Genomic DNA, 26923 nt, shown 5'->3' on the forward strand with positions numbered 1-26923 from the left:
GCGTTGTTTCTTGAAATTTTAAAGATAGTCTCAAAAGATACACTTATCATGAACTGTCATAACATCTCAAGTTAATCATAAAGGTCGTGAATGTCGACAGCATAAACATTTTGTTGAAAAGGATGACAACATTTACTGTACAAATCCATACATATGCACTGACATTGGTTTTCCCAAATGTGAGAAATATCCATAGAATATGTTAGAATAAAATCAGGTTGGAAGAGAAGTTCATACGAAAGAGGTTTATCACAAGCCTTTGTATATCTTGGAAGGTAGAAATGGAAAATTGAAAACAAAATGGGGGGACCCACCATAAAAAATAGACACGGGCCCCCAAGGGTAGCTAAGACGGCCCTGACCGGGGACCAACGGCTTTACTTCCCTGTGATCAGAGTTTTTACGCCTCAGAAAATCCCGACAATGCCGACTGGGATTGAACCCAGGCCCTTTGGAGTGAGAAGCAGTCACGCTTGGAAAAGTTACTTGGCAAAAACTCTTTGAACTCGCCCCTTTGTCAAGTCACCCTTGTTGGGGGCCATTTTCACCATACCCTCACTTCGTTTCTGGTGGTATATATACTTCTTATGTAGTACTTTCCATTCAGGTATAGTTGAATATTTTTCCTATTTCTGAATTACTTTACCAATTTCCTTGTTAGGGGAATTAAAGTTAAACAAAATATTCAAGATTTTGATACTTTTTTCAATATTTTTGGACTGAGATCTAGAACTTTGAAAATGTTCGTTATCAATAAGCAACAATTAGATGGAGAAAATTTGTCGTGGTTCTGAGACAAATGATAACATTCACAATGTGCAACATTTTTCGAAGTCTTTCATTTTCCAAAAATATTGGAGATTGTGAACTTAGAAATAATCGATTGTTAGAGACTTTGAAATTTTAAGGATTCTGATACTTTTGAAAAATGTCTTTAGTGTCAGAATTTTTAGAATCTAGGGCAGTTTAAACTTTGGGACATTATATTTTTGTTCAGAATTAGAACATAGTTATATCCTATGATTAGCTGAAACTTAAAATTTAAGACGTGATAAAATATTCTGAAACATGTGCCCCTCTACTTCTAATCATGGAACTTTTTACTCTTAGCTTATTTGGGTACAGTATGTAAAAAAAGTTTATCCACTAATATTGGGAATCCGACATTTTTAAGTTTTTCCGTCACAACGAAATTGCTTATATGAGTAAATCCACATAGTCTTCTTAGATTTTCATTACGCACCATTCCCGCATAACAAGTATTTGGGATTTTGTTTTCTGTGTAGGTTTATGCCAAGAATTAGAAAATGATCAATAAAAACAGACAAACAAATGTATCCACCCAAATGCGCTGAATAATATTTAGGCGTGTATTAACCAGCACCTGTCACTTTTTCGGTTGTAAACATCACATTTCACTGTTATTTTAACGCTCGAAAGATTTTGGAGTCATAAGTTCGGATATATCGTTCCAAAATGCCCAAAGGTCCATCATTATCGTTGAGTGTTCGAGAATTGATTGTAAAGCATCTCAAATCTGGCAAAAGTTACAATCTAATCGCGGATATTTTTCTGCTCCACAAAGACACGGTTTTTAAAATTGTACAGAAGTACAAAAAATGTGGTTCGATCATTCCATCGAAGACCAGTTCTCGGATTGACAGGGCAATCGTCAACAAGGCAAAGCAAAATCGTGGTTAAACATATTGACATATTGAAGCGGAAACTTCCAGCAAGTGTGCAGAAACTGAAGATGGGACGTAGGTATACGTTCCAGCAAGATGTGGCTCCGAAGCATACCGCAAAAGAGGTATTGCAATGGTTCAAAGATCGTAAAATTAACGTTATGGAGTGGCCAGCACAGTCCCTGACCTTAATCCAATAGAATATTTGTGGTCTATTTTGAAAATTAAGGTTCGAGAACGACAACCAACAAGTCTTCAGCAATTGCGACAAGTAATTGAAACTGAATAGCACAAAATCACAGCAGAAACGACTGCCAAGCTTGTTGAATTAATGCCGCGACGATGCCAAGCTGTTATTGTAGCCAAGGGTGGGCATACAAAATATTGAGTAACCGTCAGCAGTAAAGTGGATAATTTTGTTTACCTTATTTTTGATGGATTTTTCAAATATTCGACATCAGTAACTGAAATATCATGGTTCCTTGTTAATTTGTAATCTTTGCATTTGCTCGCAACCAATAAAGGAATAAAATGACAAAAATAGTAGGGGAAAAGTTGGCTTCGGCAATATCTTAACCTATTATCGTCAGGGGGGGTAAACAACGTCCTTGAGAGCTCAATTTTGGCATGTGGATACATTGTGTTTCAGAGCAACTATTGGCCAAATTTGAGTGCTCTAGGACTTTGTTTACCCCCCTGACGATAATAGGTTAAGGTATTGCCGAAGCCAACTCTTCCCCTATTTTAATTTATTTTTATATAAAATATTCTTTTACGAGTATGTGCATGTTGGCTGGGTGGATAAACTTTTGTTTACATACTGTATGTAGGCCGGCATTACATCCATTTCCCCTATGTCAAATATGTTACGTTCAATTTATGCCAATTCAGAATTAATACACAAATAAGACTATCCTAAACAGAGCAGTTCCACGCCAAATGACGAATCGGTCTGTTGCGACCTTCTCCAATTTGTGGACGCTAACATTTGTGTGTTTGAAGTTTCACGCTATGGCTTCCTTAGAATATTACCTTAAAGATTTATGTTAATTTTAAGTGTCCAACATCAAATTTTCACATGCTTTTTAATGAAAAATATTGAAAAAAAAAATTGAAAGAGGCAATTTTTTGATATTTTAGTTGTATTTTTTTTTATTTTGTTCGCAAAATTACTTAATTTTGTTTACCGTGCATTCTTTTTTTCGTTGATTTGTTTTCCGTGCTGAGCACCAATGCTCAAGGGGGGAGGTGGCTGTCAAATACGAACAATCGTCGCCCACCTCCAAGTCCCCGGCAAGGTGACAGATAACCTTAGTTTCACGTACCCACTTGCAAATAGTAGATGTCGCCACACGACGTAAACAACGGGATTGTCCTTCACCTCCGCAACGATATTTCTCTTTGGAAAACCAACTTTTTGTTTCACCATGTGTGGATGCCAAACAACAGACAAGAATGCCATATGAAAAGAGCTAATTTATGATTCTCGTGGTGAATTGAAATAAATCCATAAAAATTGAACCGAGTTCCATCTTCTTATACTTATCATCGAATGGCAATAAAAATACCGAGAAAAATACTTTGGTTTCTTTAGTTATTTTTTGCTCTTGAATTTCACTATCCTTCAGATTATTGCTTTGAGTATAGTTGTGCAATGAAGGCTTGTCCTGGGCCCCTAAAATAAAAAAAAAAAGTTTACTTTCCCATGTTTCTTTTAAGGGGTAAGTAACGTTAACTGCTGAAATTGCAAATTGCATGATATATTACATATTTAGCTTAAATGCATTTAAGGCCTTCGAAAGACGTGCAAAGTTCACCACTGTTTGTACTCAAATTGTACATTTTGCAGTTCTAGTTGTGTTTACAGTATCGCTTCACTCCGGCTTTCCTTAATCCGACATCACGGTCTATTATGGAGCTTTTTTTATATTGGAAACATTGATTTGTTTGGACTTAACAGTCAAATTATTAAATTTGTCGGATTAGCAGGGGGACCCTGTGATAAGTACGCTCTTACTCGCTGCAAAACCATTCTTTTTTTGTTCACCTTGGAAGATAATAGCAATAGCGCTAAAATCACCACTAGTATCCTCGCTCAATTTGTTTCGATTAATTCAATGAAAATCACATATTTTAGTTTTACAAATCAACTATTGGTTCTGTTCTGCTCAAAGACACACGAGACTACAAAAAAAAGTTTCATAAACTGATTATGAATTGTGCATACGACTGGAAATCAAAACATTTATCGCTGGCATCACTGAACTTCCTGTGTCACTAATGTTAATTTTGACGTCGGACGCGCGTTCCGGTTTGGTAAGCGCGTGACAATGAGATGAATTATAAGCTTGGATTTAATTTATTGTACATCATTTCCGCATTCGCCCTATTCAGATAACCCTTCTGAAACTTGTGAGTATGACAGAACCACCAGCACCAAATTGTCGGGGTACACTGGCAATATACTGGAGTTGTCAAGTTGCCCCCGGGTTGCCCACCTCGCATAACTGGTTCCAAACGTAAACAAGCCATAAGAAACCTACAGCGTTTGTTTACGTTTGGAACCTGTTCATACAAGAATGATCAGTAGGCTGATTTGACAGCCAATGCTACCGACGCCAGGAAGGCAGCTTCCACACCTGAACCCTACCTATAGACCAATTAACTCATGAATCGGGGATCAACAGCTTTAATTCCCTTCCGAAGGAAGGCGTGATCAGAGATGTTATGCCTCAGAACAACCCGGCGGTGTCGACTGGGATTGAACCCAGGCCTGCTGGGGTGAGAGGTGATCACGCTTACTACTACACCACCAGCGCAGCTTTTTCCTAGAAAAGGAAACAATTTTTGCTACAACTTTTTCTCAGACATTATTTTATTTGGAGGTGAAGTTTTCAAGTTATGATTTGTTGGTAAATCACGAATAGGGTAGAGCGCTACTTCGTCGTAATCGCCTATTTCCTTTCTATCGATCAGAAAAGATCAATAATATCAATGATTTCACCGTGCACAAATCAATAATAGGTTTGTTCCGATGCGTTAGTTCATTAGCTACAACATAAATCCTGTTAGAGCGCATTGTGTGAATATTTACGCTCATTGTTGTCAAAACAAAAGAAGTGCTCCTAGCGAATTTTTCCTTTTCTACGTTTATGCGTAGGACGAAGAAAATCTAATGGCGTGTCAATGCGTTAGGACGGAATTGAAACTCGTAGAACGAAATTATAATCAAAAAGAAGTATTAGATTTTTAACCATATCTCAACAATTTGTGACTCATAATCAAATCCAATTTAGAAGTAACCGTTGACAGAAAAAATCCATTTTTTGTTTAAACTCGTTCAGAAAAGAGAGGTAAAGCGCGGGTTGTGCTTAGTAGGACGGAAATTAGATTAAAAAAAAAACCCTACCATATTGGACAGTTGCAGTTTTTGCGAGATTCAAAATAACCTTATTTTAGCAAAAATGTGAATGGCTGACCATAACAAACATTCATGCAAAATTTCATGCAAATCGGAGTAGGTTGAGTCGGAAATTCATTTTTTTTCTCTATTTGGCCTGGAAATGCTCAACAAAAGTTGGTTGTTTGCATATATACCTACGACCACAATTAGCGTCATCAACTCTCTCACATCATGCCGTTGGCCGACCACTACAAATACATATGCGAATTACGTTCGGATACAAACAACTGTACTATGCCTACTCTAAAGGGCCATCATAACGAAAAACAAACATTGAAAAGCCCACTACCGAATTAATCATTCAGCCTGAAACATAACGCTTCGGTTCACGCAAATAAATACGCAAGTAGGAACATACCTATCACTTTTTGTTTGTTCCGGCTCTTCGGCGGTTCAATAACGGGGAATGTAGCTTGGATAGACTTAGTCAGCTTTCGTAAGGAACTGGTATACCGTGTCATGAATAACAAAGAGTTGGCTTGTTTTATAAAAAAAAGTGGACTATTGACGCAGTAACACTTTGTCCGAACAAATAATTCACGGCATGATGCAATATCCGTTTCATTCTCCAACAACTCGTAGGGATATTTTACTGACTATCCGGATTGAGAAAATTGAATAGGAAAATAAATAAATAATAGATTTGCAGCTTGACCTTACCCATTCAATTGCATTCTATGGAATCAGAATATTATTATTATTATTTATCTTTATTAGGGAGGCTTGGGCTGGTTCGCCTCTGGAATCAGAATATGTTGGTTACTTATTTATACATGGCGAACATATTTATTTGTTTATTTATTTACGGTAATATTTTACATCCTACATTGTTAAATTGCTACAAAGAATGCACCTAGCTACAAACTGTCTTCAGCAAAAATATGTAGTTTTACTTTGTTTATATTTTTCTATCACACCATTAGTTCGAAAAATTATTATGTAAAAAGTGAATAAATAATGGGTAACCATAGAACACGCTCTATTGCTCCAACATACAACATACATAGACTGGTATCTTGAACAAAGTTTCATATTTTGAGTAGCTCTACAACTTTGTCCAAGAAAGTATCCTTCTATCTCTTTAGGTTTTTCATTTTTTTTCATAGTAATCCATGATAAATTACGAACTTCGGGCATTCGGGTGCCCTCGGCTCTCTGAAGATGGCTTGATTGCTAAACCGTTTGAGAAAAAAATCATGATTTGGCGTAAATTTACAGGATATTTCATGTAAATTTAACCGCGATATCGCATGCAATTTCGTTGTTTATGCCAACTATAGCTTAGAATTAAACGAGGGGAGATATTACGCGATGAATAAAATTAATTTTTTTCTGTTTACTACGCCACAGCGGACTTCAAAAATACGTTCTCGGCGATAGCTTTGGAGCTCCGCTCTGCGGAAATTATTGCTCTGCGGCCGAAGAGAACGAGAATTGACAAAATAAAAACGTACATAGGATGTAGATACTGCATGACTGCAGGACTGATTCGATATTTAGGCGTAACTGTTTTTGCAAGTGAATAAAAACTCTATTTCGCAAACAAACTATAACAACTGCTAGATGAATCACTCCTAAATCTGATTATATTGTTATGTTGCGTTGATATTGAGATATATTGAGTTGATCAAGTCAGTTGAAAGGAATGGTTTAAAGCAGCTCCAATATCTTTCATTAATCAGGAATATGATCAAAATCTCGTGAGGTACCGCCTTATCATTTATGGGACATTCTTGGAATGTATTAATGAAATCATGCATTGACAACACCTGATCAATCCAATCAACTGCAAAACAGCAAAACGTTGACTATTTATGGAAGGGCCCATCAGCATTTGAAAAAAAAAACTGTTCTAAAGCCCTTTCCTCACAAATCGAAAGCCACCCACACAAACCAACAGCATCATCGAGTAGAGGAAAGTTAGCCTATGTTATATGAGGAATGCGCTTTAGAACGGTTTGTTTACAAATGCTGATGGGTTATTTTCCATTGTTGCTCCAGACTTGACATGGATCCAATGATGCCAGAATTCTTTGAGGGCCATTCCGTAGAAGTCATACATTTTGGAAGTGATGAGCGGGGCTGGATATTTGACAAGGTGCCATCCTGGTTGATGATGGGTGCATCCATAGAAAAAGCATAAGTCCGTAAGATCCGTATTTCCACAAAACTCGTTCAATTCCGTAGATCTACGGAAAATTCCATAGATCTGGCATCGCTGCATGTATTAAAAGATCCTTGATCGATCGACCAGACAGTTCACTAGATATATACTATAGGGCAGAATTTTCTAAATTATAGAGCTCTACGAATTATCACATAAAGAATTAGCTATGGATTGCTTTGGAAGAGGAGGATGAGGAAGACGAGCAGGAGCAACAAGCTAAAAAAGAAAGAAAGTAGGTTCATGATGCAGCAGTAAACGAAGGTGGCACGGCAACAGACCTTGGAGGCGTGCAGAAGACGATAGGCTACCGGCCCTGATCTTCAAAAAGTTGAGGAGGAGATCGGTCGGCTGAAGAACAACAAAGCAACTGGTGTAGATCAACTACCAAGTGAGCTATTAAAATACGGTGGTGAAGCACTGGCTAGAGCGCTGCACTGGGTAATTGCCAAGATTTGGGAGGAGATATTACCGGAGGAGTGGATGGAAGGTCTACAATCTACAAAAAGGACGAAAGTTGGATTGCTGCAACTACCACGTGATCACACTGCTGAGCGCCGCCTACAAGGTACTCTCCCATATTCTATGCCACCTGTCACCATTTGCAAGAGAGTTCGTGGGGCAATATCAGGCGGGATTCATGGGTGCCCACGCTACCACGGACCAAATTTTCGCGATTCGTAGGTTCTGCAGAAATGTCGCGAATACAACGTGCCCACACATCATTCGTGCATCGATTTCAAATCCGCATACGACACAATTTATCGAGATCAGATATGGAAGATTATTCACGAGTACGGATTTCCGGATAAAGTGACGCCATTGGTCAAGGCGATCGAGTGATGTGCGTTGTTCGAGTATCGGGGACACTCTCGAGTCCTTTTGAATCTCGAAGGGGGTTACGGCAAGGTGATTGACTTTCGTGTCTGCTATTATGGCAGGGAATCGTGCCTACTTTGGACTCCGGTCAAATAAAATTCGCCGCCGCACGAAGTTGACTGTCTACAAGACGCTGATTAGACAGGCGATCCTCTACGGCCACGAGATCTGGACTATGCTCGTGGAGGACCAACGCGCCCTTGGTGTTTTCGAACAGAAGATGTTGCGAACCATCTACGTTGGAGTGCAGATGGATGACGGAACGTGGAGGAGGCGAATGAACCACGAATTGCACCAGCTGCTGGGAGAACCATCCATCGTCCACATCGCAAAAATTGGGTGACTACGGTGGCCTGGGCACGTCGTAAGAATGCCGCACGACGACCTAGCGAAAATGGTTCTAGAAAGCAACCCAACAGGAACAAGAAGAAGAGGCGCGCAGTGGGCAGAAGTATCGACCAAGTAGAAGGTGACCTGCGGACCCTTCGCAGACTACGAGGCTGGCGAACTGTGGCCATGGATCGAGTAGAGTGGAGACGACTTTTTCGGATGAGGATGGCGAACTGTGGCCATGGATCGAGTAGAGTGAAGACGACTTCTTCGGACAGCACTTACCTTAGCCTGATTGGCAAGGTAAGTAAGTAAGGGTTCATGATGCGTGGAGAAGCCGAGACACTGAAGATTTGCAACGCTCTACGAAGAGCTAGTAGCAGACCCAGTAAAATACCATGAATATTCAGAATGCCGGAACAATTTTTCCAAGCGATTTTAGATAAAATTGATGTTTATATACAAATACAGGTTACGTTTTTTTTCTGATTAGCAATATCGCCTCGTGAAAGATTAACTGTTATCCTCAGGCATGTTTTCTTCTTTGCATCGCATTCAACTTTCGTTCAAGTTAAGTGAGTTGATCAAGTCTTTTGAATGGTATGGTTTACACGTTCGAATCGTTTCCAAGTAATTTAAATTCAAGTGAGTTGAACAACTGACTGGCCTCGTATAAACTCAGCTTAAAGCTGGGCTTAGACAAGACGAGTTAATTGATGAACTCACCTATGTTTTTATTTTTTCAATTCTCGTTCTCTTCGGCTAATGCTATGCAAAGATAGAGAGAGAGCAAGAATTTCCGCCGAGCAGCTCTAAGTTATCGCCGTGAACTTGTTTTTAAGCCCGCTCTGGAGTGATAGCAATCAAGCTATCTTCAGAGAGCCGAGTGCACCTGAATACCCGAGGTCCGCTCCGCTACGCTCGCTCTCGCTCAGGTCTGAATACATCTTCAGGCCTCTGGCAGAGTGAAAGTTGGTGACCAAGCGAACAAAAGATTTGATTAATAATTGTTATTCCTTTTGCTGGTCTACTCGGACACTAGCTTTCACTCTGCCAGGGGACTAAGCAGTGTTGTTAATTTTTCATGGAGTTCGATCCGTAGATAGGTAAATTTGTTTCCATTGCGTTAATTATTGCTAAATTTAATGATCATTTTCCAGAAACGGTCATTCCAAAAATATGTTTTTTTAATGTGAGAGCCCCCCGCTGATCACCCGAAGAAATGCTCGGATTCTAAAAAAAATGGTTCACCCCCCGTGATCCAATTTTTTTAGAATCCGTAGCATTTCTTCGGCCACAAATCTATAAATACGTAGAAGTTTATGGTCAGTTCGTAGATCCGTAGTAAATCTAAAAATCCGTAGAACTAACCACACTAGGCCTAAGACTTCTCGTTGCAGAAATTCTTTCCTGTATTGGCGTTGGCTCCTAAAAAAGTTGTCGGCCAACAGCGACCTCAGTGATGTATATAGTCATTGAATGTGGGGGTGTATTGTACCGTTACTCCCATAACAGGTAGAATGGTCTTGACAAAGACTACTAAAGGGCATTCTATCTCATTGTATGGCTTGGGTTTATTGTATTCTAAGGGTAGAATGCATGGACCTATTCTATGCGCCAACGCTTAAATGAACTGAGATTTGTTACTGGGGGTTTGCTGATCAGTTTGCCAAGGTGTTGGCGAACAGCAGTCACAGTGATGTTTTCCTGTGTGGGAAGTCATTGACTGATGGAGAGTATTTTACAGCTACAGGCATAGCAGGTAGAGTGTTCTTGACAAAGACTACTGAAGGGTATTGATTGGGCTTTGGCTAGGGGGATTCATTGATGAGGTTTATGGTGGTAAATTTTCTAAGGTGTTGGCTAACAGCGACAACAGCGATGTATTCCTACGTATGAATTCATTGGCTGAGGGGGAGTATTGATAATCCCATAATAGGTTGGGTAGTCTTCAGTAAGACTGTAACAGGGTAGTCGACATTTCTATATATGATTTGGTTTGATATAGTTTTATCGAAGTGTAGAAGAAGAAGAAGTGTTGTTTTAAATAAAGGGATTTCCGTAGTCTTCTTACCTCTTATTTTAGGAGAGGATAGTAGATAGCGCCAGTTTTAAATGTTAATCATCTATTGGTAGAGTGCCCGGCTTGAGCACAACAGAGAAGAACTGGGTATTGTTAGTTCAATACGTAACGTATTGTACAATGACAGAACGCAATGCAGATGGTTGACTTATATGTTATGGCATAAGTTTAGTAGGATTGCAGTGGTGTTGGAAAGAAAATGGTTTTATAGTCATCACATTTCTTATTTGACAGACCCCTAAACTTCTAAAGTGAGGGTAATAGTCTACGGAGTGCTATTTGAAGCTCGCGCACGTCCTTCGCCTTTTGCAGGTGATCAGTTTAAAGAGACGTTAATATAATTAAGCACAGCTACGAACCTATGGCTCAATACTAGTTCGACCGTACTTTTGGATAACGCTACGTTCGTTGGATTATGCCTGAACGCCTCTAAGGTCGTAATCAAACCGAGCTGATAGTGTTCCCCAAAGGTGGTCGGAGATCATATGGCAAACACCTACAAGACTTGCTAGCGTGATCTCACTTTGGCACTTATTGCATGCACGCAGACATAGCCCTTGCTCGCGGTGCCGTAAAGTAAGTATCTGGGATACTGGAACACTGATGACGCTCAGCATCATAATATAATTTAGATACCTGAGACCTTAGGTTTGCAAGCTGGGAGTTGCGAGTTGTAGAGATTTGTTGCATGTGAGTAGTGAGCTGAGATGATTTCCTACAAGACATTACTCGTAAATCACTAACGCGAAAGGCTAGGATAAGGAGAACGAAAAGTTCTCTTTTCCCATAGTAATTTCCATATAAAGGCTGACTAAAAGTAAATTGGTACTCCCCTCGCGTGCCGCTAGCACGCATATTTGGTGTTGAATAAAGTGTGTCGAAAACCTTTTCTTCTACTTACAAAAATTGTAACAGAGTTTATTCGATCAAATTTTTGATTATTCAGCGTTTTTTAGGCATCTTTCCTTCTTTAAACAGCGATGGTATAAAGGTGTACATAGACGCTTTATTCTCATGTGAAATAATGTTTAATTAGACACTATTATACATTTATTAAACGATTATTCAACTACGGGATAAGTAATCCGAAAATAAGAATGGGACAGAGCAGGGTTGTTCCTTAAGGGATTGTTGTGTCATTATTTCTGTTGAAGCACGCACCCACCACATAATCCTAGAAAATTTATTACATACACCCATGTAATATGGGATTCGAACCATGACCTTTCAATCACCAGCCGCTTGCCTTGCCATCTGAGCTATCCTAGAAATGATGTATTCTAGGGAAGCTAAATGTATGGGAAGCTAAATAAGTAATAAAAGCTTGAATCTGAAAACTTATCAGCACTCCCAGCCATAACTCTAGCTAATTCAAGGGGATGTGAGAATGATTAATTAATTCATAGTTGTTTAACATGAGACCAACGTTACCTCTCCATCTCTCTAATTTCGATGGAAAGGATGCTATTCTTTTCGATAGATCTATGAATTGGTATTAGTGAGTGATACGATCTATGATTACGATTTAAATTATTTAGGCGTAGAAAATAAATAAAAAAGGGTTGAGATTGGGATTGAACTCTCGACCTTCTACTTGGAAAGCGGAAACGGTAACCACTATGCTACCATTTTCGTTTGGTTGTTAGCCTGAAGCAGTGTTGTCGAATAATGAATGAATACGCCGTTTGTTAAGCATTTACAAAGCATGAAATTAAAACATGGACAAATAGTGGTATAACATTTATTATGCTGACTGTATTCACATTTATTCAGCAATATTGTTAAACAATGCAATGGAATCTAATAATGGAGCTAGAAAATAATTATTAGACATTAGACGTATAAAGCGTCAATGTATGTGCAAATTACACTTATTCAGTATGTTATTAGATCAAACTTTTGGTGTTGAATCAGGAAGACAGTCATCGTTTGTATAGCTTTCAATAAGTATATTAATCAAATCAGATCAATCAGCGGAATAAAGGCGCATCATCGATCTCAATGAGGTTTTTTGAGCACATAATTTGACAACCTGTTTTTTTCCCCAGCACACTATTATAGAGCATGTATTCAATCCATATGCTTATTTGTAGGGGCCTCATAGCCTAGTCAGTAAAGGCACGGTATTACCAAGCCGGAGGCGACGGGTTCGATTCCCGGTCCGGTCGAGGGAATCTTTCGGGTTGGAAATTTTCTCGACTTCCCTGGGCATAGAGTATCATTGTGCTTGCCACACAATATACAAATTCATGCATTGGTATTGGCATCGAAAGCTCTCAATTAATAACTGTGGAAGTGCATTTAGAACACTAAGTTGAGAGCAGGAAATAAGCTAATATGCGCTAAGCAATAAGCTTGAAATGCGAACAAGAAGAAGAAGATGCTTATTTGTGACTCTGAATAGTTTGTGGGGCAGTGATGTGGAATATTGAATCTAATACGCCGTTTATAAAGCATTTATGAAGCATGCAATTACAACATGGACGCATAGTGGTATAAGAGATATTTTGCTGACTGTATTCACCTTTATACAGCAATATTGTAAAGCAATCTAATGAAACTTTATAATGAAGCTAGAAAACATTTATAAGACGTCTAATAAAGCATTGTATTAAATCAATTGAAAACAGTCGAATTAAATGGTCCATGTATGTGCAAATTACACTTATTCAATTTGTTATTAATTCAAACTTCTGGTTCTGAATCAGGAAGACAGTAAACGTTTATATAGCTTTTAATTAGTAAATTCATCACATCAGAGCAAATGGCGGAATAAAGGCGCATCTATCGATCTCAATAAGCTTTTTTCAGCACATAATTCAACATCCTGTTTTAGTCAGCATTGTACACTGTTATACAGCATTTATTCAATGTGTATGCTTATTTGTGACTTTGAATTGTTTGTTGGGTAGTAGCCGGCGCCGGTGGTGTAGTGTCAAGCGTGACTGCTTTCTCATCCCAATGGGTCTAGGTTCAATCCTAGCCGAGGTCGGTGGGATTTTTCAGAGGCATAAAAATCTCTGGTCACGTCTTCCTTCGGAAGGGAAGTAAAGCCGTTGGTCCCAGCCCATGTGTGTGGAATGGGTGCGATATCCTACGCAGGTGTGGAAGCTGCCTTCCTGCACATTCGATTACCGTCAATGGATGACAATCGATGTCCGTTGGTGATTGGCACTAGATTGCGAAACAGAGACCGACGTTAAATAAAGGAAAGAAGAAGAAGAATAAAATATCAAAGTAGTTGATTGCGTTCAGAAATAACGTCAAATGTAGCTCGAAAGAAGAAAAAATAATGTGCACAAACACCTGGAAAATCCGGAGTGGTCCGGTTCCAAACTGGCTAAAGTGCTGAAGATGCCGAAAACAACAGTTTGCCCGAGTGCTCAAAACCTACAAAGAAACCCTTAGTGTGGAAAGGAACAAGTTGACCTACGAAAAAACTGGAATCAGGGATCGTCAGCTGCACAGCAAGGAGTTGAGGTGCGTTGAAGCCAACCCCGGTCTTTCGATCCGAGATGTGCCATCTTTCAAACGGTACAGAACATCGTTGTCAGGGAATCATACAAGTCGTACAAAGCCAGTTAACATCCGAACCAGCAAATGAAGCAGAATTCCTTGGCCAAAAAGTAGCTTCCCGGCCAAAAGTTTTATATCGCGACTGGACGTGAGGATGTGCCAGGAAGATCCTAGTTCGTGTTTGCCGACAAGTTCGCGAAATATGCCATGATTTTGCAAGCGATTTGCAGTTGTGGCCTGAAAACGGAACCATTCGTCACATCCTCGACGATGACATCCTAATTTTACATCGAAGAATGCCTGAAAAAGCGCGTATTGCCATTTATCCGCAAGCAGAGGGGCAAAGTCATCTTTTGGCCCGATTTGGCCAGCTGCCACTACTTCAAGGTGGTTCTGGAGTGGTATGCGGCCAACAAGATCGGTTTTGTCCCCAAGCTAATGAATCCTCCGAATTTCGCGGAATTTCGACCAATCGGAAAATAATGGGCAATTTCAAAGCAGCGGCTTCGACGAAGCGGTGGCGCAGTCAAGAACATCCAGCAAAATGGGATAAATGCGCTGATTCCGGGTCCGTTTCCACTGTGCGGACGCTGATGTGTTCCATCAAGAGGAAGGTTCGAGATTTCGTTCGAACTGGAGAAATGTAACCATTTAATGCTGTGACTTTAAAGTTTTAATAAAAGTACTGTAAAGCAACCATTAATGGACTTTTTAAACTTTTTGAATCACGAATTACAGGTCTTTTTGTGCGTACCAATTTACTTTTAGTCTTAAACTTAAAAGGACCAGTGCAGTATGATTTCGCAACCAAATGACGTCAAACTTCGGGAGTATAGTCAGAACCTGATTTATAAATTAAGTTAAGTTAAGGGGGGTACAATTAGAATTTTTTTTTCGAAAATTTTTTGTTGGCTTAATTTACTCTATATGTATCTGGGAATGAGCCTTTAAAAGCATAAAGCCGTCCGAAACTTATTTAAAAAGTTATACGCAATTCAGTGAGTGCATGTCAAATGGCTGAACATGTCAAAGTTGAACTTTAAATGCTTCTACTAGTAGTGTTTTCAAAATCGCCGTGCAATGTACAGGTCAGAGTTTTCATTCAAATCGATTCCGGTTTTCTGTTTTATGTTCATAATTAAATTTTCCATAACTTGAATAGAAAGATTTTTTAGATTTGTTTGTTATAACATGTTTTTTTTATAAACAAAGTCGAAAAAAATAGGGTTTTTTAAATTTTTTTTTTCAACTTCAATTTTTTTTGTGAAAAAAACATTATTTTTACATACGAATTAATTTATGATGTACGCTGTACCTTCAAATTTAATGTCCTGTTTTTTTTTGTTTCAGACGTGATCATGGACGTAGGGACTGCACGGCGCGAAGTGCTGCTTTAAAAAATTGACTTCACATTATTTATAATAATTGGGCTAAATTGCAAAATTTAAAAAAAATGTCACTGATAATTAATCTTCATTAAATCCTTAATAACATACATAAAGAATCACTAACATTCATTTATTTCCCTACTCGCAATACACTCTCAAAGATAGGCCTCATTTTAGGCCTTCTAATTGTACTTCCCCCCTTAAGTTTCCTTTATAAGGGAGGCTTTCAGCCTGGGACTGGTTCGTCTCCACCCTGATTTAGAATCGATTGAGCTTGGAGGAACAGAATCGATATTTTGAGCCACCCTAATATACAGACTATCGCGTGATTCACCCTGAGTGGAACAACTGCTGATGTCGGTCGTCACTCGACAACAGCTTGGAGTTGATTGATTTGAATCATTTCCACATACATTAATTGAGAACTTTATATGGCAACCAATGCATGAGTTTGTATATTGTATGACAAGCAGAACGAAACTCTCTGCCCAGGGAAGTCAATACAATTCCCAACCAGAAAGATTTTCTATACCTGACCAAGACGCAAACCCGCCGCCTCCGGCTTGTTAAACCGTGCCTTAACTAACTGGCTATCTTAGGCCCCATGCATCTGTGTGTACTATATTAAAGACGTCAAACAGAATTACTGTATAAAAAATGTTCAAATTACTCCTCAATAAAGGTAGTTATCATCGTTTACCGTAAATAATAATCGACACGTGTTAGAACAAAGGCCTGTTTTATAGAAATGGTTCTAGATGGTTTAGTTGTTTTCTTGCTTTTGAAAACAATAAAACACTCAGATATCGAGTTCAGCGACTTCGTTGACACGTTTTTTCTTCAGCAAAATGAACATTTGTGAAAACATTACTTGGAAAAAAAAATGCGGTCTTCTGTTAGTGATTCTAAGAATATTAATGATCGTTTTCCGTTCGTGGTTGGCATTCAGGGATTAAATGCAACCCCGTTTAGGCACTTATCCAACTGCATCAGAATGAATTATTTCGTGATCACTTTTGTGTTGGCCGTTTTTGGCATTAGTGGATCGTTTGGTGGCATTTTCGATTCTTTTAGCACTAACACAGACTATAACATGGCATTTGTCATGGATACCATTTTCGGAGTAGCTAAAAATACCACGAAATACTTAGCCAATGGTAACAATACGAATCCTATCGAAGTCGATGTGACGATACGGTGTGGTAATCGGTAAGTTGTGTATAATTTAATTAACTAAAAAGCTAATTGAATTTTGATTTTTCAGTGGCACTGCTGATTTAACTCCCACTGTGATCAACGATGCTAACCTGAGTGCGAAATTGGATGTTTCTAAACCGATTGTATTCATCACTCACGGTTGGGTTGATAACGGTGATCGTCTCTGGATAAAGGAGCTCAAAGATGATTATCTTAAATTTGTTGACACGAACGTCTGTGTAGTAGATTGGGGCAATTTAGCCATTGTTGGATACATGATCTCAGTGAAGAACACTTTTGCCGTTGGTCAATATGTTTCAAAGTTCATAACCTACTTGAACGGTCAGGGGATCCCTTTGAGCAAAGTAACGCTCGTTGGTCACAGTTTGGGGGCCCAAATAAGCGGACACATTGGCTATAATTTAGGTGGTCAAGTTGGTTCTATTTATGGCTTGGATCCTGCGGGTCCGTTGTTTACAATGCCCTTTGATATGGGAACTGCAAAGCGTTTGGATAAATCGGATGCCATGTACGTACAGATGATCATCACTTCGAGATGCGCCACTGGAGTCTGCAAAGGAGATGGACATGAAAATTTTTACCCCACTGGAGGATGGGTACCTCAGCCGAACTGTGGTTTGCCGTTGTTTTCTAATGCCGAAAGCGCGGAGATGGTCAGCTGCAGCCATTCACATTCGATCACGTTGTTCCGAATGGCTTTGAATCCGAGCAATGTTTTCACAGGGAAAGCGTGTACGGATTATTTTTCGTACTATCCGGTTTTGTGCTTTTTCAGTGCTACCAACAAAATGGGCATCTATTCGAGCCGAATTGGAGGAAATTTCAATGTGAAGACGACCGCATTTGTACCGTACACGTGAGCTCTAAAACATTTTATCTAAAAACATTGAAATAAAAGTGTGAAAAGACAAAAAAAAAACATTTTTTTTAGAATTTTAATAGTTTTTCTCAATTAATATGTTATTGCTGATTGCATCAGATACTCGACAGTCTCGAAAATTTAAAAAGTGTGATAAAAGTGCACATTTCCGTTAAATTATGTTGGTGTCTTTGGAGCACCTATTGCTTGCATCATGAGAAATAAATGCACCGAAGATACCAAGACGATTAGACGGAAAGTCGCACTTTTATCACACTTTTTAAATAAGTAAAAGTGCGCTTATCTGTCTAGTTTGTTTTTTTTTTGCTTCAATTCATATAGTACGTTTAAGGTTTAACGTATGGCTGCAATTTTTCGCCATCATATTAGAGGTTATTAAGAGAGTCGAAGTGACATTTGTCACAAGTGAAGTGAGAAAAGTCGTGGTGACGTGAACGTGACCACCACGTGAATTTTCTCACTTCGCTAGTGAAAAAAGTCACTTCGACTCTCGGAATAACCCCCATTAACTAGCACATGAGATAGAAGGTATGCGCATTTTAACTGCTCATGGTCATTTTACCCCCATTTTCTCTAATAGGAAATCTCATGGATAGTTTTGAGAACGTATGAAAAACAAGATATTTTGCGTAGAAGTGTAAACTTTAATGGGATACATTAAAGTAAGTCGGTAGAAAAATCATGGGTTGGTATAAACACACATTTAATTGTTTTTTTTTTAACCTTTTTTTTCAGGGTATCAAAATATTCATTTTCAATTGTAAACAAAATAAATTTGATGACATTTGGTAACAAAATTGCTGAGATATTCTTATTTGAAGTTAGTGGTTTGAAAAAACGAGTCCCACGATATCTCATCACTGCTTTGACCAAATCGGCTCATTTTTAGGATGAAGATTCGTTAAACAGGTCCCGTGTGTCAGAATCGTCAGTTTTTTATTTTTGTATTTAAAAAAACATGAAATTTTAAAACCCGGCTACGTCATGCACACGGGATACATCTTGTGAGTCTTCACCCCTATTTGGTCCATCCAGTCCTGAGATATTGTAAATCAACTCTGTGTTTAGAGAAAAACGATTTGCAAGTTTTACAGTTCGATTTGCGCGTGGAAGAAAATTCGGTCAACGAACATCAGTTGCGAATACGTGTTTACTAATATTAACACTAACACGTGTTTATTAATACGAATCGAGATCGACCATTTTTGAAGAATCGATTTTTTGGTCGATTTTACATATATGTAACCCCTTAAATAATAGGTTTCCCTTCTTAGAACTAACGACCCTGTAAAAAGGAACATTGAAAATGTTTTATGATGTAATGAACACCTAACCTATTTGAGATCTATTTTTACACATCAGCCATGATTGTATGCTTCGTGTTTAGAATAGTGGCCTATGATACTTTTTTTAGAATAGCTTGAAAATCCGATAATATTTGTGAAGGGTGAGTGTTATTAATATACCATTATGACCAACTCCTTATTTTCAATTTTAGCATTTTTTTTATGTATCGCGAACGTTTGTTTAGAGTGGCTTTATCGGAATCTATATATATATATATATATATAGGGGAAATGGATGTAATGTCGGCCTAAATGCCCCTGATTTGGGCCCATACATAAATTGAGCAATCGACTAAATTTTCAATTCATGTAGATAAAATTGATAAATAGCAGATTTTTAGCGATGGACCAAATCTTAGATCCATAGGCCAACATTAGAGCCATTTCCCCTTTGTCTACTTTATCAATTCTATTTAAAATTTGTGAATGCTCGATCATCATTTTCAAATGAGGTTACCTAGTTTAAATCTCACTCTGAGTGGCATAATTCTGAAACAATTACTCTGCAAATGCATCTTCACCATAAGTAAGGCCAGAGGTGTAGTGGTAAGCGTGATTACCTCTCACCCAGCAGGCCTGGGTTCAATCCCAGTCGGCGCTGCCGGGATGTTCTGAGGCATAACATCTCAGATCAAAACCGCAAAGCCGTTGTTCCCCGGTTCATGAGTTGATGGGTCGATAGGTAGGGTTCCAGGTGGTGGGAGCTGCCTGGCGTCGGTAGCATTGGTGCTTAGCACGGAAAACACGATCGACGGAAAAGAAATCAAGGAAGAAAAGGGAGGTAATCATAGGCCTTGAGTGCTTAATTTTACCCAACCGATGCTCTTAAACATAATGTATCCTCATGTAAAAAATGAGCCTCTTGACGATAATAAGTATCTGTATTGCCGAAGTCGACATTTCTCATGCGTTAAAACGAATGTTCCTAAATATAATTATCTATTTCAAAAAATACAATCCATTGTTATCTATATGCTCGGTGCACATTTGTTCAAACAGAACCTAAACGAACAATGTTCACCATTTTGGAAACATTTAATATAAACGAGAATTTTTCACTGGTTAGAATCATTTCCAAAGCAAGTGGTGATACGGATACTTGGGATCACTATCGGTTTGCAGCAACGATGAAATACGTACTGAAATTGCTTGTGTTAGGCTTGTTGGGTAACAGTGCTTTCGCTGGGTTGTTGAATATTTTCAGCGCTAGTTCAGATTACAATGCGGCTCAGTTGATGGATAGTTTATTTGGTGCCATTTACAATACTACAGAGTTAATTGTAAATGGTGGTTCAAGCAATCCGCTGTCAGTGGATATTACGTTCTGGTGTGGCAATCGGTATGTTGATGTTTAGTTTATTTGGAATGTTTTTTTTTTACAAAATTGAACTTTTTAGAAACAACCCAAACCTGGTGCAGACGATGATGAACGATAGTAGTTTGAGTTCTAAGATTTCAACTTCAAAACCTTTGGTTTTCATCATTCATGGATGGTTGGACAACAGAAACCGAAACTGGATTACTAAAATGACTACGGATTACCTCAAGTATGTTGATACCAACATCTGCGTGGTGGATTGGGGAAATTTGGCTACGTATGCATACGCAATTGCAGCCAACAATACCTATACCGTTGGACAGTATCTTGCGCAATTTATCACGTTTTTAACTGGAAACGGATTCTCCTTGAATGATGTAACCCTGGTTGGTCACAGCATGGGAGCACAAATTGCTGGACACACTGGCTACAATCTTGGAGGTCAAATAAGTGCAATTTACGGTCTGGATCCAGCTAGTCCCTTGTTCAAGATGCCTTTCGATGTTGGACCTACCAAGAGATTGGACAAATCGAATGCAAAGTACGTTCAGATGATCATAACTTCCCGTTGCTTCTGGGGTGTTTGCGTGGGAGATGGACACGAGAACTTCTATCCGAATGGAGGGGCCGTTCCTCAACCGAATTGTGTTCTGCCTTTGTTTTCGAACGCGGAAGCCGCTGCACCAATCATCTGTAGTCATGCTCATGCGACTACACTGTTTCGAGAGGCCTTGAATCCTAGCAACGTTTTCAAAGGAAAAACGTGCCTGACATGTATATTCGGACTGTTTGGCAAGACTTCGAAAATGGGCATCTACAGCAGCCGAGTAGGAGGAGATTTCTACTTACTGACCAGCCCTTTCCCACCTTTTACTTTGTAGGATGATGAATAATGATGGGTTCACGAACATTTTTATTTGAAATAGATTTACGATCACAACATCAACGTATGTTAACATTCATTGGTTCATGTGCGTGACGGCCCACTCGGGTATACATTTGATTTACATGGTGTAAATAAAGCAAATAATCTGTCACGCACATATGAGTTAAAGAGGCTTTCAGCCGGAGACTATTCGTCTTCCGGAACCTGGTTCGATTTCCCGTAACAAATAAAATTAAGTCCTCCATGGTTCATACAAACAACTACTAACATAAATATCGAAAGATAATGTCGTCACGATCAATATGTTAATAAATAAAAACATTAAAGAGGCATTTCGAAAAGGCCATGTTTGTGCTACTACGTCTTTTTGTGTTACACATAAAAAAAGTGTTGTGAACTTCAATCTTTTTCATGTAAACTTTAGTCAATGTGAAAACATATAAATTAACAGGAGAAAATGACATGGAGGATTATATGAAGCACATGGTCATCATATAAGTTTACATGACTTGCATGTAAAATTAGATGACAAGCTTGTAAATTTACAGTTACATATCAAAAGCGGTAAAATTACATGCACAATTTCATTACATGCTGCATTTTGAAACCGTTTGTAACAGTCATTATTTTATAGTATCTACACAGTTCGAAAAAGTAGTGTAAATTTCACATATAATTTAAGTTTTGAGACATTTAATGAAATATTTCAAATATTGTACACAAAAGTCCATCTTTGTAAACAACATTGCTTACAAGTTGCTCGTTTGCGTAAAATAAAATACAAGTTTACGTGAATGAATGTTTACATCACAATTAAAATTCAGATTTTTTTACTGTGTACATAGTTCTTCTTTGTTTAAAGTGGTGTATAGTATACTGCAAATACTGGACACACTTGATCCTCTGGGACACTTGATCCCCCCTTGGTTTCTAGAAATCCTGAGCAGATTTGTTTTCGGGTAAGTTTCCACAAAGTTTTGTCTGGACGGAAGACAACGTGATGGTGACATTTGCATCAGATTGTGGAACGTATTAGGTGTGCAACTAAGTTTCCGCTGCTTGTCAATAGATGGCTCCAGCAGTAAGTGCTGGTCAATTGTGACATTTAAAACGTGATGAACCTAGTTTAGACAAGCTAAGGTAAACAAACTGCTTTGATACATTAGTGATTTTGTTTTTGCGTCATATACTTTTGGTTGTGTGAAAATGTTTGATTTTGTGCCAAATAATCGTCATTTGCGGGAAGTGTTGATTTTCTTCTTTCATTCGAAGAAAACAGCGGCTGAAGCGCATCGAGAACTCCAAAAAGTTTACGAAGATGCTGCTCTAAGTGAAACAATGTGCCTTGAATGGTTCTATCGCTTCAAAGACGATGATTTCGATATTGACGACCGTCCGCGTAAAGGAAGGCCAAAAACCATCGAATACATTGAAGAGGCCATGATCGATGAGGATCCGAGCCAAATGCAAGAAGAGCTTGCTTCAACAATAGGAGTTACCCGCCAAGCCGTTTCCAAGCGATTGCATGCGTTGCAAATGATTCAAAAGCAATGAACTTGGATTCCTTATGATTTGAAGCGTCTTTTTTTGCCTGTGAACAACTGATCCAGCGGCAAAAAAGGAAGGGTTTACTGCATCGTATCGTGACGGGTGATGAAAAATGGATTCATTAGTGCAACCTAAAGAGAAAAAATCATGGGGACTGCCCTGTTATGCTTCTACGTCATTGGCTCGGCTAAATATTCACGCTGTGTGGGACCACGTCGGTGTTATTTATTATGAGCTGTTGAAACCGAACGAAACCATCACTGGGGAACGGTATCGAGCCGATTTAGCCGAGCACTGCGCAAAAAATGGCCACAATACGAGCAGAGGCACGCAAAAGTGATTGTGATTGCTCGGCCTCACGTTGCCAAACCTGTTAAAACCTACTTGGAAACGCTCAAATGGGCAGTCCTACCCCATCGTCATATTCCCCAGATATTGTGCTATCCGATTATTTCTTGTTTCGTGCTGATCAGCAGTTCTGCTCATATGAACACATTACAAAATGGCTTAATTCGTGGATAACCTTAAATGATGAACACTTCAACCGTCACTCTAGATCCCTCTACTTGGAGCAGCTAGGGTGTGTTTGGTGGGGATTTACGCTGATGTCTAAAAACAAAACAAACTTTTTTTTTAATTATTTTTGCAATATATTCAACAACTTTTTTGCGGATTTCAGATTTTATGTTTTGTCAGAAAGGTAAAAGTAGAGATCTACTTGGACATACATATGTGTCTACTTTCATCAAAACGGGCAGAAAGAATAAAATATACCAATGATTTTAACGAATTTTACAACAATTCGGCCATTTTGGACCTTCTATTTTTCAAAATGGTGTCTTTGGCATTATCCAATAAATTATACCACTAAAATGTCACATCTGATCGAAATGACGTCTGAGACAAAGTTGTAGAATTTTTTCCCTTGATTTGTTTTCCGTCGATCTTGTTTTCCGTGCTGAGCACCAATGCTACCGACGCCAGGGAGGCAGCTCCCACACCTGGACCCCTACCTATCGACCCATCAAACTCATGAACCGGGGGGCCCAACGGCTTTACTTGCCTTCCGAAGGAAGGCGGGATCACAGATGTTATGCCTCAGAACATCCCGGCGGTGAAGACTGGGATTGAACTCAGATCTGCTGGGGTGAGAGGTAATTACGCTTACCACTACACCACCGGCGCCGCTTCAAAGTTGTACATAAAAATAAAGTTTTTCTAGGAAAAATATACATGGTTTTGTTTCTAGTAATTTTGACTACATATTCCGAAAAGTGTTAAAAACTGAAATTTCTCAGAAAGTATGTGTTTAATTTTTATATTGTTTCTTTAAAAAAAAATCACGGCGAACGCAAAATTTTAGCATATTTAAAACCATGGACACCTAAAAATCGTAAATCAAGAACTCTTGGTAAAATTTTTGAACTTTTTGCTAGTACGTTTTTTTTTGTGATTTCTCTTCAGGAAACATTGTTTGAGACATTCCAAATTGATATCTGTGCTAAAATTACATACAAGAGCTTGTTAACAAGAAGTTTAAAAATAGGACCAATAGTTGACGTTCTACGATTTTTTTTTAATTTTCATGTGGCCATGGATTCAATTAGGTACATCAAAAGTTTGCATTTTTCATGAGATATTATATTAAAAAAAAAAAATGCGTAAAAATGTACTTTTAGAGATATTTTTGAGCATTTACTACATCGGGTTTATCATGAAGCTTTAGTGTGCAAATTTATTTATTTATTGTCATACTAAAGCTTTATGTTCGATAGCATTTCCAACCAACTCTGACAATTGTAAACTTAACGTATGAAGTAACAAAAACACCTTCAATGTAAAATTTATTGAATAATGTTTAAGACGTCATTTTGAAAAATTCAAAAATTACATGATCAAAAATGGCATTAGGCCATATGAAAAAATGGCCATTACAGTCATACCATATAATTATGTAAAGTGTCATGCAAGGTACTGTACTTCTGTTCAACATTTAAAATAAATTCTCCTGCCGTGCCGTTTCAATGTATTCGTACGAAATAGAAAATCGTATGACGAATTTAAAATCAAGACGCAAAGAAATATTTTTAACACGATATGGTCAATGTTTGGCTTTTTTTTTACTGCAAGCTGTTCAGATAGAATTTTGGATGCATTTTTAAACTGATCCGTGCACCACACGCGTTTATTGCGTTTTTTTTATATTCACTCGCTTTTACGTTATATTTGCTGGTGCATCAAATTACGTGGTAATAAAAGAGATGCAAGCTTTTGTTTCCCAGATAGGGGAATTTACGTATTTTCGTCAATCTAAGCAGCGTCTGCACTTCTACTAGCATTTTCTCAGCGTCACGCACATATATGATGTGTCTGTTTGTTTACATTCATGTGCTGCTTGCTTCTCTATCCATTCCAATCGACAGAACTTTTCAAAACGTTTTGAAAGCGTTTTTACAACGCTCCAAACTTCTCAGGTGAGTGTGACTATTGTCGGCAGCCTCTTTTTCTTCGGCAACCTTCCCATTAGAACTGCGTGTTAACCAGCTGTTCTATTATCGGCAACTCGAAATCAACCCCATTTTGTAGTGCGTATGCTTTATTTGAAGAAAAATGTAGCATTACTGGATTGCTCGATCGTTCAAATATAATCAGATTGAAGCTGAAAGGCTAAACAATCGTTTGGACCCATTCAGGGAAGTGCGTTGATGGGAAAACATAGTGAAATTAACGTTTAAATTTTGGTTGCCGAAAACAGTCAATGGGTGCCGAAGCCAACATTTACCCTAGTATGATCTTGCGTATTGTTAAGCTCATACAGAAAAAAAAACCACTGAATTCACACTTTGGTGAGTTGAATCATCCTTGAATCATGCCGAGGTAATTCTATATGAATATCTTCGTTTCTGTCATTTTTTGAATTTTGTTTCGTTGTCGTCACGGATACAAACGGCGATGCAAACACAATCTGTTTGTTCGAAAGGTAATTACAGTTGATTACTTAGCAGAAGGTCGTGTGTTCAATACCAAGCACCCTCAAAAATTAAATGTTTTGACGGTCAGATTGATTTAATTTTCTTATGTCAGTTGTCCCCCATTGCTGGTTTGCATCGGACGTGCAACAAATTCTTTTCTTACGGTTGCTTCCGAAACGCCCGGACGCGGGAGAAATTCAAAAAATCCTCGAAAATAAAGTGAAACTTAAACTCACGGACACGACAAACATTCAGCTACACAATCTGCGTAACTGGGTATATATCGAGACAATCGATGGTGAAACCGCCTTACGCTATGAAAGGGCAAATCACAACAATCACACTATTATTTGCGATAACAAGGATTTCAAGATTCCTGTGTATGTTGAATGTGAAGCAGTGACAGTGTGCGTGCATGACCTTCCTTCTCACACGCAGCATTTGACCGTCATCAATTTCATGTGGCAGTATGGAGTTGTGATATCTATCACACAGGAACGGTGGAAGTACCATTTCCCGGGAATCTACAAAGGTGTACGAGTCCTTCGGATGAAGCTTAGTCCCCCATTCCATCATGTGTGACCATCGATGGCGAAACAAAACTGGTGACATACCGGAATCAGCCCAAAACATGTCGTCACTGCGGAAAAGCAGCCCATCCCAAACAAAAGTGTATGAAGACTCCGAAAACAGCTAGTAACACCAAAACACCACCACAAGCAGCACCCAGAAGGTCAAGTGATCCAAAGTTGAATGGAGACGAGTTGCCACCATTATCATCAGCATCTGAAGAAGAGGAACCGAATCTGGAGCCAGACTCCCCACTAACAAAAACTAACGAAGAAACCGAAATGCAACAGAACAAAAGCAATAACAAACACAAAACAACCAGTGATAACGACGATGACTGCGATGATGACTGCGACGACGACAATGGCGATGACGGATTTCATCGAAGCTACCAATAAAAGGCAACGGATGTCAACAAGTGAATTGACTCAGAAGGCAAATGAAAAGAAGAAATTGTGTTTAATCCAGGGCTCCCAGAACTTGGAACAAAATAGTAGCCGCTTCCAAGCATTAGTAGAAATTGATTCTTTATGGCCGTCGGCGGCAGGAGTTGAAGAATATTTAATCCGATTCAAAAAATAAAAACAAAAAGTGTAATATTAAATTGAACTGCTATGAACTACAGTCACGAATGACCTTTAAAGTGTTAAAGTGACTATAATAATAATAAAAAAAAA

General features: G+C 38.7%; 3 protein-coding genes across 9 annotated transcripts in view; 2 read left to right on the forward strand and 1 right to left on the reverse strand.

The window, feature by feature from the left end:
* Positions 1–26923, reverse strand: part of Dscam2 (Down syndrome cell adhesion molecule 2) — a 410918-nt gene that overhangs the window by 130930 nt on the left and 253065 nt on the right. The gene's annotated exons all lie outside the window — the stretch shown is intronic.
* On the forward strand, positions 16470–17606 carry LOC135712128 (lipase member H-like). Its single transcript, XM_065235100.1, has 2 exons — positions 16470–16717; positions 16773–17606. Exons 1-2 carry the CDS (start codon positions 16503–16505, stop codon positions 17584–17586), a joined length of 1029 nt encoding a protein of 342 aa, XP_065091172.1. The 5' UTR covers positions 16470–16502; the 3' UTR covers positions 17587–17606.
* LOC135712129 (pancreatic triacylglycerol lipase-like) lies at positions 20039–21153 on the forward strand. The gene is made up of 2 exons (XM_065235101.1): positions 20039–20291; positions 20350–21153. The coding sequence occupies exons 1-2, from the start codon at positions 20080–20082 to the stop codon at positions 21149–21151; spliced, it is 1014 nt and encodes a 337-aa protein (XP_065091173.1). The 5' UTR covers positions 20039–20079; the 3' UTR covers positions 21152–21153.

Source organism: Ochlerotatus camptorhynchus, unplaced genomic scaffold, assembly GCF_037179485.1.
Source record: "Ochlerotatus camptorhynchus isolate MF236.1 unplaced genomic scaffold, CSIRO-AGI_Acam_v1.1 ptg000457l, whole genome shotgun sequence".
NCBI classification, from domain to species: domain Eukaryota; kingdom Metazoa; phylum Arthropoda; class Insecta; order Diptera; family Culicidae; genus Ochlerotatus; species Ochlerotatus camptorhynchus.

Coding starts and splice junctions, on each gene's coding strand:
- LOC135712128 (XM_065235100.1), top strand. CDS start 16,503: ATGAATTATTTCGTGATCACTTTTGTGTTGGCCGTTTTTGGCATTAGT. Junction 16,718..16,772: donor ACGATACGGTGTGGTAATCG/GTAAGTTGTGTA, acceptor TTGATTTTTCAG/TGGCACTGCTGATTTAACTC.
- LOC135712129 (XM_065235101.1), top strand. CDS start 20,080: ATGAAATACGTACTGAAATTGCTTGTGTTAGGCTTGTTGGGTAACAGT. Junction 20,292..20,349: donor ACGTTCTGGTGTGGCAATCG/GTATGTTGATGT, acceptor TGAACTTTTTAG/AAACAACCCAAACCTGGTGC.